The 12,772-nt window shown below is 42.3% G+C and overlaps 1 protein-coding gene across 3 annotated transcripts in view; it reads right to left on the bottom strand.

The window, feature by feature from the left end:
- Positions 1-6,415: 6,415 nt before the first annotated feature.
- Positions 6,416-12,772, bottom strand: part of Dnajc21 (DnaJ heat shock protein family (Hsp40) member C21) — a 33,728-nt gene continuing 27,371 nt past the window's right edge. The window contains exons 11-13 of one of the 3 annotated variants that reach the window (XR_006633190.1): positions 12,533-12,670; positions 7,338-7,413; positions 6,808-6,868 (exon numbers count right to left, since the gene is read on the bottom strand). Coding sequence is in view for 2 of the 3 variants with exons in the window: in XM_045132520.1 (XP_044988455.1) it covers positions 6,701-6,868; positions 7,338-7,413 (244 nt within the window). In the remaining variant the exon portion in view is untranslated. Of the gene's footprint in view, positions 6,869-7,337; positions 7,414-12,532; positions 12,671-12,772 lie in introns of all 3 variants that reach the window. The other 2 variants (XM_045132520.1, XM_045132521.1) reach the window with 2 other exon arrangements.

Below are 12,772 nucleotides of genomic sequence, written 5' to 3' on the forward strand. Positions count from 1 at the left end.
CAGGTTTTGTTCACAATCATCCCCTTTTATATTCATGCTTGGCTAGGATCTGCGTATCAGAAAGAATATACAACATTTTTCTTTGTTGTTCAGAGCTTGGGTCACTTAATATAATTCTTTTCAGTTTCATCCATTTTTACTGCAAATTCTACAATTTCGTTTTTACATACTGCTGCATGAAATTCCATTATGCATGTTACCAGAGTTTTATTATCCATTCATCTGTCATGCATCTTGGTTGATTCCAATTCTTGGCTACTGGAGGTAAAGCTACAAAAACATGGCTGTGCAAGTTATCTCTGCAGTGGAGTGTGGAGTTCGTGGGGAATATGCCCAGGAGTGGTATAGCTGGGGTGTATGGGAGTGCTATTACTAATTTTTTTCAAGATGTTGGCATATTGATTTGCATAAGGACTTACTAGTTTGCACTTCTGACAGCAATGAATGGGATTCTAAGAGGTTCTTCTGTTTTTGGCATTGTGGATGACAATCTTGTCAGCTCGATACAGGTCAGCCAGTCTCCAGTTGATAGTTTGTCTTACTTCTGATACTGTAGATCTACAGCAGTCTGAGGGGACCAGTTTTATTTCCTATAGGTGCTGAACTTTCTTTTTTTCTTTTTCATTTTTTTGGTTTTTCCAGGTAGGGTCTCACTCTAGCTCAGGCAGACCTGGAATTCACTATGTACTCTCAGGGTGGCCTCAAACTCATGGCAATCCTCCCACCTCTGTCTCCCAAGTGCTGGGATTAAAGGTGTGCACCACCACCATGCCCAGCCTTTTTTCTTTTAAATAAATCCTTCCCACTTATAAAAGCATGGAGAGATAGGAGTCTCACTTGGAAATCTTGCCATTCACATGTAGGTCTCCATCCATGTACTTTATTTGGTCTCTATCCATTTGGTGCAGGGTAGTACCCACTGATGACTTAAAAGATAGCTTGCCACAGTCCACCACCTCACATGTTCCCATGTAGGTATGACTCTGTTTCTGGGCTGTTATCATTGGGGAATCTACTGACTTATGCTGGTATCAGTCACACAGTACAACACAAAGACTCCTCTTCATTCAGGTTCTGAAGACTGGGGAGGGGGGGGGGTGTCACAGGCCCCAAAATAGCCCCCAAATGGACAGATTCTTTGGCACCTCCAGAAGGAACCAAACTCTGCCAATATCTTGACTTTAGCTCACTGAGACTCATATTGGGATGTCTTATCCCCCAATGTGCAGACAATAAACACACGCTGTTTCAGATCACCATTGGTGGTGATTTGCCGGAGCCGCAACAGAAACTTAACATTGTCCCCACGTAGCCGAAGACGAGCTCCAGCACAGCAAGGCTGATCGATTCAGTCTCACAGGGGCGAGGGAGGGAGTGAGAAGAGCTGGGATCCAAATCCTGGCCCATTGACTTGCTCAGCTCAATTTCTTGTCTCTAAAGTCATCTCCTATTCAATATGGAAAATTTTGGTGGATTCTAGGACAACAGGAGACAGCCTAAGAGTAGGTGGTAAATACTTGTTAGTTCTGTAAGTGTGTCTATTCTTGGCTGAAGATCCCAGGGAGTTGGTGTCATTTCCAATGCAAAGGAGCTTCCAGGTCCCAGTGAGAAGGAACCCATTTTTATATAGATTTTTGTCACATGTCATTCATGCTCATTTCCTAAGGGTTCTTGAGGACACAAACATCCAGAGACCCGATGGACCAAAACTGACACGGGCCACATGGAATCAGGTGGTTACATGCTCCAGCTTTTCACAGGATGAGAAAACTCGGCTCCACAGAGGAAAATGCCACCTGAGTGAAGACTGGTGGCCCTCATCACTGGTGCACTCCTGAGGAGCATCAGAAGTGGAAAGGAGCAGAACATGCATTTAATAGGCATTTGTGTGGCAATTACCCTACTAGGCTACTTGTATGTATGGCACATAACTTCACCCACCTATGAGAAAAGGTACCACCTGCATTTTCAAGGGAGCGTGTTAAGAGATCTGGGTACTTGGGGCTGGAGAGATGGCTTAGCAGTTAAGTGCTTGCCTGTGAAGCCTAAGGACTCCAGTTCGAGGCTCAATTCCCCAAGACCCACGTTAGCCAGATGCACAAGGAGGCACACATGTCTGGAGTTCATTTGCAGGGGCTGGAGGCCCTGGTGCGCCCATTCTCTCTCTCTCTCTGTCACTCTCAACTAAATAAATAAAAATTAAAAAAGAGATCTGGGTACCATATCAGTTAACAACCTTGTGAATCCTGGCACTGGGATTTGAACCCACATGGCACCCAACTCTTTAGCCTGTTTTGTTTTCTTCACCTTGCTCTACTGTGCAGGTGAAGGGTGCAGCCATCTCCATCTTTTTCATTTGAGACCAGAGGCTTATCACATACAAACTTTGATTTGCAAACTGTCATCGCTTGTCAAAATCTACTCAGTACATCAGAAGGGCAAGATCTTTGGGAGGCAAAGCAAGGAAGGACTCAGAAGGGGCTACTTACACTATGGTGGGGAGTGTGGATCCACAGGTCTGGCCCCCTGTAGGTGCTGAATTCTAGAAGCTAAAGGGTTGTCAGAAGCATCTACCACTGCCCAGTTTCTAGAGGGTAACCTGAAGCTGAACATATGTCAGCTAACAAGGGGTTTGCTGGTGTGCCTGCCTACTTTGGGTGTAGGGGTTTCTCCACAAAATCCTTCCTAGTGACCTGCCATCTGCAAGATGCCACTCTTCCAACATAATTCAAGTGTAAAGAGCTGGATGCATGGCCCAGCTTCACTAATTTAAAACAAACATAATTCAGATACAGAAGAACTTTTGGTGGAGTTCCCTACCCCTTCAAGAGAATGGGCACTTCTAACTTCTTGAGGAAAAAAAGACCCCCAGAAAGTATGGTGACTCTTTAGCACAGGTTATTAGAAGCAAAGCAGGGCCATGCCTGCAAAAAGTGCTTTAACTATAGTCTGATAGCTTTCAAAAATAAGATCACACATTGAAATGATTTGGGAATTTTCCTCATGCTAATATCCTAGAATTACATTAAATGTCTAAACTTTTGTTGACCATGACTACTATGAAAATAACTGGATGAGACCCTACCTAAAAAAAAAAAAAAAAAAAAAAAAGGTGCCTTTGTCACTGTTGGAAATGATGCCTTTAATCTGAGAAACGGCCTATGCTGAAATGTGAGTCGATCAAGATTTATGTCACTGACGCCAGAAACCTCAGGGCAGCAGCTTCCTAACATAGACGCTTCACTTCTCCCCAGGGCACAGGAGGAGTCACCTGGGCTCCAGGGACCTGGGCTTCTACTGCTCAGCTCTGGGGTGCACTCATACAGGTGGGGCCCGAGTGCCAGTCCTAGCCTCTTCACTTAAACTAACAGAGAGAAGGAACAGGGACAGAGCCACACCTTTAAGGGCACGTTCCCACTGTTGCTTAGGTAAGGGGCCAACACTGACGGATGGCAAGCTGCACGGAAGGTAGGGAAGTCGCCTTTACATCCTTGATGGCTTTCTGCCCAACCACAAACCACACTTCCATAAGGAAGAACGAACAATAACCAGATGACACTGCCACAATGAGCTTACGTAATATGACAGAAATAAAAAGGAGAACCTAAACCCTTTATGTCCCACTTCATTAAATACACATCCTGCTATCCAAATGGTGCACTGATTCATGATTTTGTGATAACCGGAGTAACCAACCCCCATACAGCCATCATAAAGAATTAATGAGTGTTTACAATTTCCCTCAGTTTACAAAAGAATGACTCAGACGAGGACAGTTACACAGCCACGCTGTTTCACCTCTTTCCTTCCATTTGCAGAGGCAGTTCGTTTTCTGGATCTCACCAATGGGAACTTTGCTACATAAATAGCAACCCGCATAGTAGTTTCTAAAGCTGTGTAAATGCATCCCTCTCATCTTTCTTGATGGCTGTTTCCCAGTCACCACTTTTCCAGAGCTAGTTTATCCACACGGCTGTCAAGTGCGTCCATTCTAACTGCCCAGCAGGTTCTGCTCATCTTATCGGGGATCATCTTCTTCTTCACATCTAAGTGACTGCCAACTTTCCTCAGGTGAACCTCCCTGTGCACCGCTTCTCAAGTGTCACCTGAGAAATCTTTTAAGCCCGACTCGGCCTCCGCGGGTCTGTGTGGTGCTGGGGCTGCACTGCCAACGGAGTTTTCTGCCCAGCACACCGCACTGTTAAAGCAGAAGCCAAGGCAGCCACCAGGAACCGCCTGCTGGCGGGGTATGCATATCACCCAACTGAACGTTTTTTTCTTCAAAAGGGCAAGCACTGCTACTCCCGACACTGTCACCGGCAGCTGATCTAAGGTGTTTTACCTTCTGCCCACCAGAAAGCATGAAACAACTGTCATTTTCCTGCTCGTCAGTGCCATTGGTCTTCACATTTTTGGACCATTCAAGTCCTTTTTGTTTGTACGGCTAACCCGCGTCAATAATGCACACTTCTAAGTGTGACCCATTGGGTGTCTCTGGAGACCCCTCAGGGCATCCATGAGGGCCCTTCTTTTTCAATTTCCTATCTATCTCAGCTTGAATTAGTTTCACGTGTTAAAGGAAATATACAAGTCTCAATGTAAAAGTATATGTGAGAGTCCAGCTCGTGTGGGCTACATGTCTAAGAACTTTAAAAAGTGTATTTTCTATTTTTTATTTAAGAGAGAGAAAGACACTAAGAGATTGAGTATGGGCATGCCACGACCTTCTGCCACTGCTAACAAACTCCAGACACATGCACCACTTTGTGTATCTGGCTTTACATGGGTACTGAGGAATGGAACCTGGGCCATTAAGCTTTGCAAGCAACAGCCTTGAACTGTTGAGACTTCTCCAGCCTTTATATATCCAAGAATTTTCAAGCTTAAAACAATGCTACTCTTCTCATTAACTTTTTCTATTTTCCATAATTATTTTAGCCTGTATTACTTGTAACAAATTCATACTTTGAAAATCTCCTAATTTTAATTTGGATACAGTAAATACCAATAGATACAACCCCCAAACTCTTTGGATTCTCAATTTGTAAATGTGTTAAAGGATTTGGGAGTTCAAAAGTTCGAGAACTGCTGGAGCTGGAGACATGGCTCAGCGGTTAAGGTGCCTGCCAGCAAAGCCTGACAACCTGGGTTCAATTTCTCAGTATCCCCATAAAACCAGATGCACAGTGGTACATACATCTGGAGCTTGTTTGCAGTGCTGGAGATCCTGGTGCGCCAATACACACACACACACATACACACACACACACACTCTCTCTCTCTCTCTCTCTCTCCCCCTCTCAAATAAATATATATATATTTTTTAAGTTTGAGAATGCTGTTCTGATGTATGGCTGTCATCTTATGTACTGGCAACACATTCATTGAATCTATTTATTTTTATTTATTTTGGTTTTTCAAGGTAAGGTTTTGCTCTAGCACAGGCTGACCTGGAATTCACTATGTAGTCTCAGACTGTCCCCAACCTCATGAATCCTACCTCAGCCTCCCAAGTGCTGGGATTAAACACATGCACTACTATGCCTGAATCATTTGCTTTTTCTTCTAGCTCAGGCTGACCTGGAATTCACTAGGTAGTCTCAGGCTGGTCTTCAACTCACAGCGATCCTCCTACTTCAGCCTCTGGAGTGCTGACAGTAAAGGAGTGTGCCGCCATACCTGGCTTAATAAAATTAAGTCTTCATGACACCAAAATACTGCCTGTCTCAGCAGGAAGTTCTAGAACAAGCATCCCATGTGACTGACCTTCTACAAACTCAAAGATGGTGCTCTCTGCCTGTGCTACTCACAGCCAGGAATGAGCAAAATGGCTGGTTGGGCCAACATTTGGCTTAGCAGTTAAGCGCTTGCCTGTGAAGCCTAAGGACCCCGGTTCGAGGCTCGGTTCCCCAGGTCCCACGTTAGCCAGATGCACAAGGGGGCGCACGCGTCTGGAGTTCGTTTGCAGAGGCTGGAAGCCCTGGCGCGCCCATTCTCTCTCTCTCCCTCTATCTGTCTTTCTCTCTGTGTCTGTCGCTCTCAAATAAATAAATAAATAAATTTTAAAAAAGTCTTTTGTTTCAAAGTACTTAAATAAATTATTTTATCTAGCCATTATAATGACCCTTATGTTATGTAGAGACAACATTGCACTAAGAACTGTTGGAATGACAGAAAAAACAACAAAAACTTCTGAAGAAGTGAGAGAAAAACAATGAACAAAGCCTCTGTTGAGTCAGAAAAATTCAGAACCACCTGCTCCTGCTCCATGCGTTTTACAGTTGTCCCATGCTTGCAAGGAAGAGCCACCCCGACCTGCACAAGTCAGAGAAAGAAGCATAACAAAACTATTAAAGGAAAACAATGTGAAATCCAAAAAATAAACAGAAGAGGGCATATGCTTGTGTTAAAATAATTTAATTTTTCCTGTACATCTCTGTCCACATGAGAAATCAAAATACACTTTATAATATTTACCTGTTATGAGACATTCAAGTCAGATGGCAAAAGTAGAATTCAATCACTAGTGAAATGTTGAAAAATATATATTAAACAAAAAAGTCTTTGTAAGATAAAAATAATCTTCCACAATGCAGTAAATTGCATATTACTAAGATTTTAACTCTTTAGATGATCTCAGTTCAGGTTTTGGTGTCAAACTCTAGAGATAGTAAAAAAAAAAACAGTGTTGGCAGAATTTTTATCTGTTTTTACGTTTCTCTTTCTTGTTTCGACTACTTGTTACACTGTTTAAAGCTGATGATGATGAAGGTGCTCTTGCATGACCAGTAGCCTTCAGATGCTCGAAAAGTTTATTCCGGGATGGAAATTCTCTATGGCAGGTTGTACAGCTGATAAGAACATCGTTCTGAGAAGGGGAGCAAAAACACAATTAGGAATCTCTTGACAACAGTGTTTTATACCTTAAACATCAAATAAAAGCAAAATAAAAATGTTTTAACAAAACAGACAGCTACCTGATCAGATCTAATAAAGCAGGTGTTCTTGGAAGTTAAACCCACCGGCCCACACCATCAACTAAAGGTCTGAGACACTCGATGTTGTGTGACACAAGAGTCTGAGCTTCACAAATGACCTTCAGAACTTAATACACTGAGCTCTTGTCTCAGACTGGGAAGCAACTGAAAACAAACAGTAACTGTTCTGGTATCTATATTTCCATGTGTTTCTTTAAACTTTGAAGAAAAGACATGCCAGGAGCATATATTTCACACTCCTCCTGCAGACTGCTTATGGACTCACACCAGAGTCCACCTTTAAGACACCATAGGCTTAAGACAGGTCCACTAAGAGAGGTGAGTGTGATTTTGACCTACCACTGTTTGAGTGTCAGCAGGTACTTTGACAGACTTTTTTACATCTTTGGTTTTCCTTCCTTTGGGTTTAGGAACACTGTTAAAAAAAAAAAAAAGTATTCAGCATAATATAAAAGGAAGTATACCTTTTAACTGTCACCTCACAGCAAAGAACTGTAGCCTCACAGCAAAAGACATTATTTATTTTAAAGACTAGTTTAGGACTGGGGAGATGGCTGAGCAGTTTCTAGCAAAACCCACCAGCTTAGGTTCAACTGCCCCACCCCCGCATAAAGTCAAATGCAAAGTGGCCCATGCGCCTGTGATCTCAATGCATCTATGGCAACAGGAGGTGGACAGGAGAATCTGAAGCGCCAGGCCTAGCTAGCCCGACATTCATTGCAGTCCGGCCCTTCATTTGCAGGAGCAAAAGACCCTGCCTCACAAGGCATGGTGGTACATGCCTTTAATCCCAACAGCGGGGAGGCTGACTGAGACAGAAGGATCATGACAAGGTCAGGCCAAGTGAGGCTAGAACAAGTTCGATGTCAGCCTGGGCTACAATGACCCTTCACCTGAAGAAGGGATGGAGAAAGACCCTATCTCAAAGGTAGAGCGCAGACTCTTTGAACTTGCCTGACCTTGACACAGGTACTGTGATACATGTGCTCGTGTGTGCGCGTGCATGCACATACACACACACGTAAATTATTATTATTTTGGTTTTGCAAGATGGGGTCTGCCTCTAGCTCAAGCTGACCTGGAATCTGAACTCACAGTGATCCTCCTACCTACGCCTCCTGAGTGCTGGGATTAAATGAGGGCATCAACTACCACATCCATCTCAAATTATTTTCTTTTTATTGTTGTTGCTAGTGCTGAGAACTGAACGCAGGACCTTAGACAAGTGCTCATCCACTGAGCTAGACCCCCAACCCCAATTATTTTTAAAGTTTGTTTTTAAAGCAATTTTGGCAGGGGGTTGGTTGAGGTAGGGTCTCACTCTTGCTCAGGCTGACCTAGAATTCACTATGTAGTCTCAGGGTGGCCTCAAACTCTCATGGTGGACCTTCCCTCTGCCACGCCTGGCTTAAAAAAGCACTTTTAAGCTAGATGTGGTGGTGCACAGCTTTAGTCCTAGGCACTTGTGAGGCAGAGGTAGGAGGATCATCATAAGTTTGAGGCCACCCTGAGACTACACAGTGAACTCCAGGTCAGCCTGGGCTAGAGTGAAACCCTAGCTTGAAAAAAAAACAAAAAAGCAATTTTAGAAGGCCAGTGTGGTGGCGCACACCTTTAATCCCAGCACTGAGAGGCAGAGGTAAGGAGGACTGCTGTGAGTTTTGAGGCCGGCTTGAAACTACATAGTGAATTCCAGATCAGCCTGGGCTAAAGATAGCCCCTTCCACAAAAGAAAAAAAAAAAAAATTAAGAGATCAAATTAAACAAATTTGGCATAAAGAATTTACAAGAAACAAAAGTTGTAACAATACCCTTAAAACATCTCTGAATATTAATGCAGTGTATTTTAAATAAAAATAAAATCCTACTATTCTCTTTGCTAAGATAAATCATACTTACTAATCAAACAGAATCCATTAAGTATATTTTCCTTTGTATGTTTGTTTTGATTCTGAGACAAGGTCTCACCTATACCAAGGCTGGCATCAAATTCACCATAAACATCCTGCCCCAGTCTCCTGCCTGACTGCTAGGATTACTGGTGCTTCTTGAACCTGACAATAATTCCATAGTGAAATAACAAAATAAAACTTATTAATGCAATTTTTTTTTTCCGAAGTAGGGTCTCACTGTAGTCCAGGCTGACCTGGAATTCACTCTGTCGTCTCAGGGTGGCCTTGAACTCACAGCGATCCTCCTACCTCTGCCTCCTGAGTGCTGGGATTAAAGGCATACGCCACAACGCCCGGCTAATGCAATTTTTATAAAAATTTAATTTGTTCAATAAATTTGCCAAATTAAAAAAATGTTATCTGTATAAATAAGAGCAATGTACAATATGTATAAAAATGCCATAATGAAACCCATTATTTAGTATGCTAGTAAAAAGTTAATAAACATAATAAGAAAATAATGTCCTATCTGCTGATCTAGTGTTACTGCAGTATTCTTTAAACCAAAATCCAGAAAGCTAGCCAGTGAAGTCAGGCTCCTGCTCTGCTAAAATCCTCCACACAATTGAGAACTTTTTGGGTCTTGATGTAGGGTCTCACTCTAGCTCAAGCTGACCTCAAACTCACAGTGATTCTCCTACTTCTGCCTCTCGAGTGCTGGGATTAAAGGCATGCACCACCATGCCAGCTGCAATGGAGAACATGAATTTGCCTTTCTCAGTTTGTAAATTTCTCATTCTTAGGGTAAAACTAGGTGAGAGTGAGTATATTTACAGAACAAATGGAATGGATTAAAATGAAGGAGTGATGATAATGCTTCCAAAGCCTTCGGAAGTGTACTAGCTTTCAAGCAGAACTGAGGATCTGCATCAGGTTGTGGCCACACAATATTAAGCACTGTTTAGGGATTTAATGTGACAATGTGGGGTACTCAGTAAGCTGAGGAGACAAGAGGACACAAGGAATGGGGGTGCTGGCTTCACACCTTTATCCCAGCACTGAGGTGGCTGAGACAGGTGTCCTGAGAGTCCAGTCAGTCAGGTCTGCACAGTAAGACCTTCCCTCAAAAATCAATAAATAAAGGGCTGGAGAGTTGGCTCAGCGTTTAAGGCGCTTGGTGCTTGCCTATGAAGCCTAAGGACCCAGGCTCGATTCCCCAGAACTCCTGAAAGCCAGATGCACATGGTGGTACATGCATCTGGAGTTCTTTTGAAGTGGCTGGAGGCCCTGGTATGTCCATTTTCTCTCTTTCTACTTCTTTTTCTCTCAAATTAGTAAGCAAATAAATAAATGAAAACAAATAATTCCAGGTAAGACGGCGGCTTAGGTGCCATGCCAAACCAGCCTAGGGAGGGATTTAAGCAAAACCCCAGCAAAATACACTCTTCTTCTGAAAAGTGAAGGAGTATAGGTTATTCTTAGACACAGCATAGAAGCCAGAGAGACCAAGACCCAACAGAAAGGAGGAAAACAGCCAGAGCCCCACTGAGACAATCTTGCCCTGTGACCCATGTGCAAGCCCAGGGCAGTCCCACCAGGCGGTGGCAGTAGCATCAGAGACCAAGCAACAGAGGTTCAACTCCATCAGCCTTTTTGCAAAGTTAAGAAATCTGAAGGAAAGACAGTTGAGATCAACTAAAGAGCTACTGAAAGTGCGAGCAACTCCAGAAGTCTGAACTCTCCCATCCCCGACCACCAGAATGGTGAACCTCCAGCATTCAGCCCCCAATGGCAGCGCAGCCAGCAGAGGAGATCAGAGGTACAGCTGCACAGCACAACACAGAGGGATTGATGCAATCATTGGTGAGATTGGAAGCCACCCCAAAAGGTAACGAGGCTGACAAATGATATATATACATACATACATACATACATACATACATACATACATACATATACACACACACACACACACACACACACACATACATACATACATACATACATATTCTTGGTTGGCTTTACCATTTTCAAAATAACCTGCATTTGGGGGTTGAATATTGTTGCCTTTGGTGCTTTCATATATAGAGACAGCCTTTGTCTTTTGCTTCTGTCATTATTGGGGGCAGGGTCTGATCCAGATCCAGGTTGACCCGGAACCCAATTCAGAACAGAAATCTCTACCTCCCAGCCGACAAGATTAAAAGTATAGAACAACACACACCCTTAGGGATTTGGGGTTTATATGACTATCTGTTTGTTTTAATCCCCACAATTGCATACTTTGTGTTTTTTTTTTATTCTGTATGTTACATAGTTGAATTTGCCAGTAAATTATTCCACCCAGTCCACTAGAATACTTGCTTAGCAAGGAAACTCAACACCTAGGATTACTACTGTGGCTTGACTGGGGGCTACACCTGACACCTTGAACTCATATCCTGAGGATATATAGAGGTGCACTGCAGATAAATAGAAAACCCAAGCGTCAAATCAATTCAGGATGCAAAAGTCACTACAATACAAGAAACTCAAAGAATCAAGAAAATATAGTCCCACCAGAAACTATAAATCTACCAGAAATGATCATCAATGAGACTGTTTTAGATGAAATGCCTGGCAAAGACTTCAAGAGAATGATGGTATCTATGCTCAAAGAAATCAGAGAACAAGTGAAGGGAATCAAAGAAGAAAACAAAGGAATTAAAGAAGGAAACAAACTTCTGAAAGAGAACACAAGAAACCAGCTTAATGAAATCAAGAGATCATTACAAGACATGAGTAAGGAAATAAAAATACTGAAGAAAAACCATGCTGAAATCCTGGCTCTGAAGAATACAGTCAATGAAAAAAAAAAAAAAACTCTGTGGAAAGTCTCTCCAGTAGAACAGATGAAGGAGAGAACAGAATAGACCAGGTGGCAGATCTACTACAGTCCAACGAAGAGAAAGACAAGCTAACAGCAAGGTATGAGTGGGAATTTCAAGATATCCACGACATTATGAAAAGATCAAACATACGAATTCAGGGTATAACAGAAGAATTTCAATCCAGAGGCTTAGGTGTTTTCAATAAAATCACAGAAGAAAATTTTTCTTAAATTGGGAAAGAAATGACAAACCAGATACAAGAAGCTTTTAGAACACAAAACAGAAAAAACCTGGAAAGAACCTCTCCTCACCATGTCATAATTAAACTACTAAACACATAAACCAAAGAAAATATACTCAAAGCAGTTAGAGAGAAAAGGCAAGTCAACTTCAAAGGCAAGCCCATCAGAATAACTGCAGATTACTCAACACAAACTTTAAAAGCCAGAAAGGCTTGGAATGATTTATTCCAAGTTCTGAAAGATAAATAACAACTGTCAAAGAAGATTACTTTATCCTGCAACACTACCTATCCAAATTGATGGAGAAATAAGGCCATTCCACAACAAAAACAGGCTAAAGGAATTTATGACAACTAAACCAGCTCTACAGAAAATACTTAAAGGAATTCTTAATGCCGAAGAGAAAGCAAAACACACACAGGAGGAAATAGGAAAAAATAAACCACACACAAATAACAGTTAAAACAAACAAGTAAAGGGAAAACAGGAAACACTACAAAATAAGAAAAATGGCAAGAATAAATACATACCTTTCAATAATAATTCTTAATACCAACGGCCTCAATGTACCATCCAAAAGTCACAGGCTTGCAGACTGGAATAACAGGCAGGATCCTGCCATTTGTTGCCTCCAGGAAACTCATCTCTCAATAAAAGATAGACACCGCCTTAGGGTGAAAGGATGGAAAATGGTATTTCAAGTAAACAGGCCTAGGAAACAAGTAGGGGTTGCTATCCTAATATCTGACAGGATAGACTTCAAACCAACA

This window comes from Jaculus jaculus, chromosome 13 (genome assembly GCF_020740685.1).
Source record: "Jaculus jaculus isolate mJacJac1 chromosome 13, mJacJac1.mat.Y.cur, whole genome shotgun sequence".
NCBI lineage: Eukaryota > Metazoa > Chordata > Mammalia > Rodentia > Dipodidae > Jaculus > Jaculus jaculus.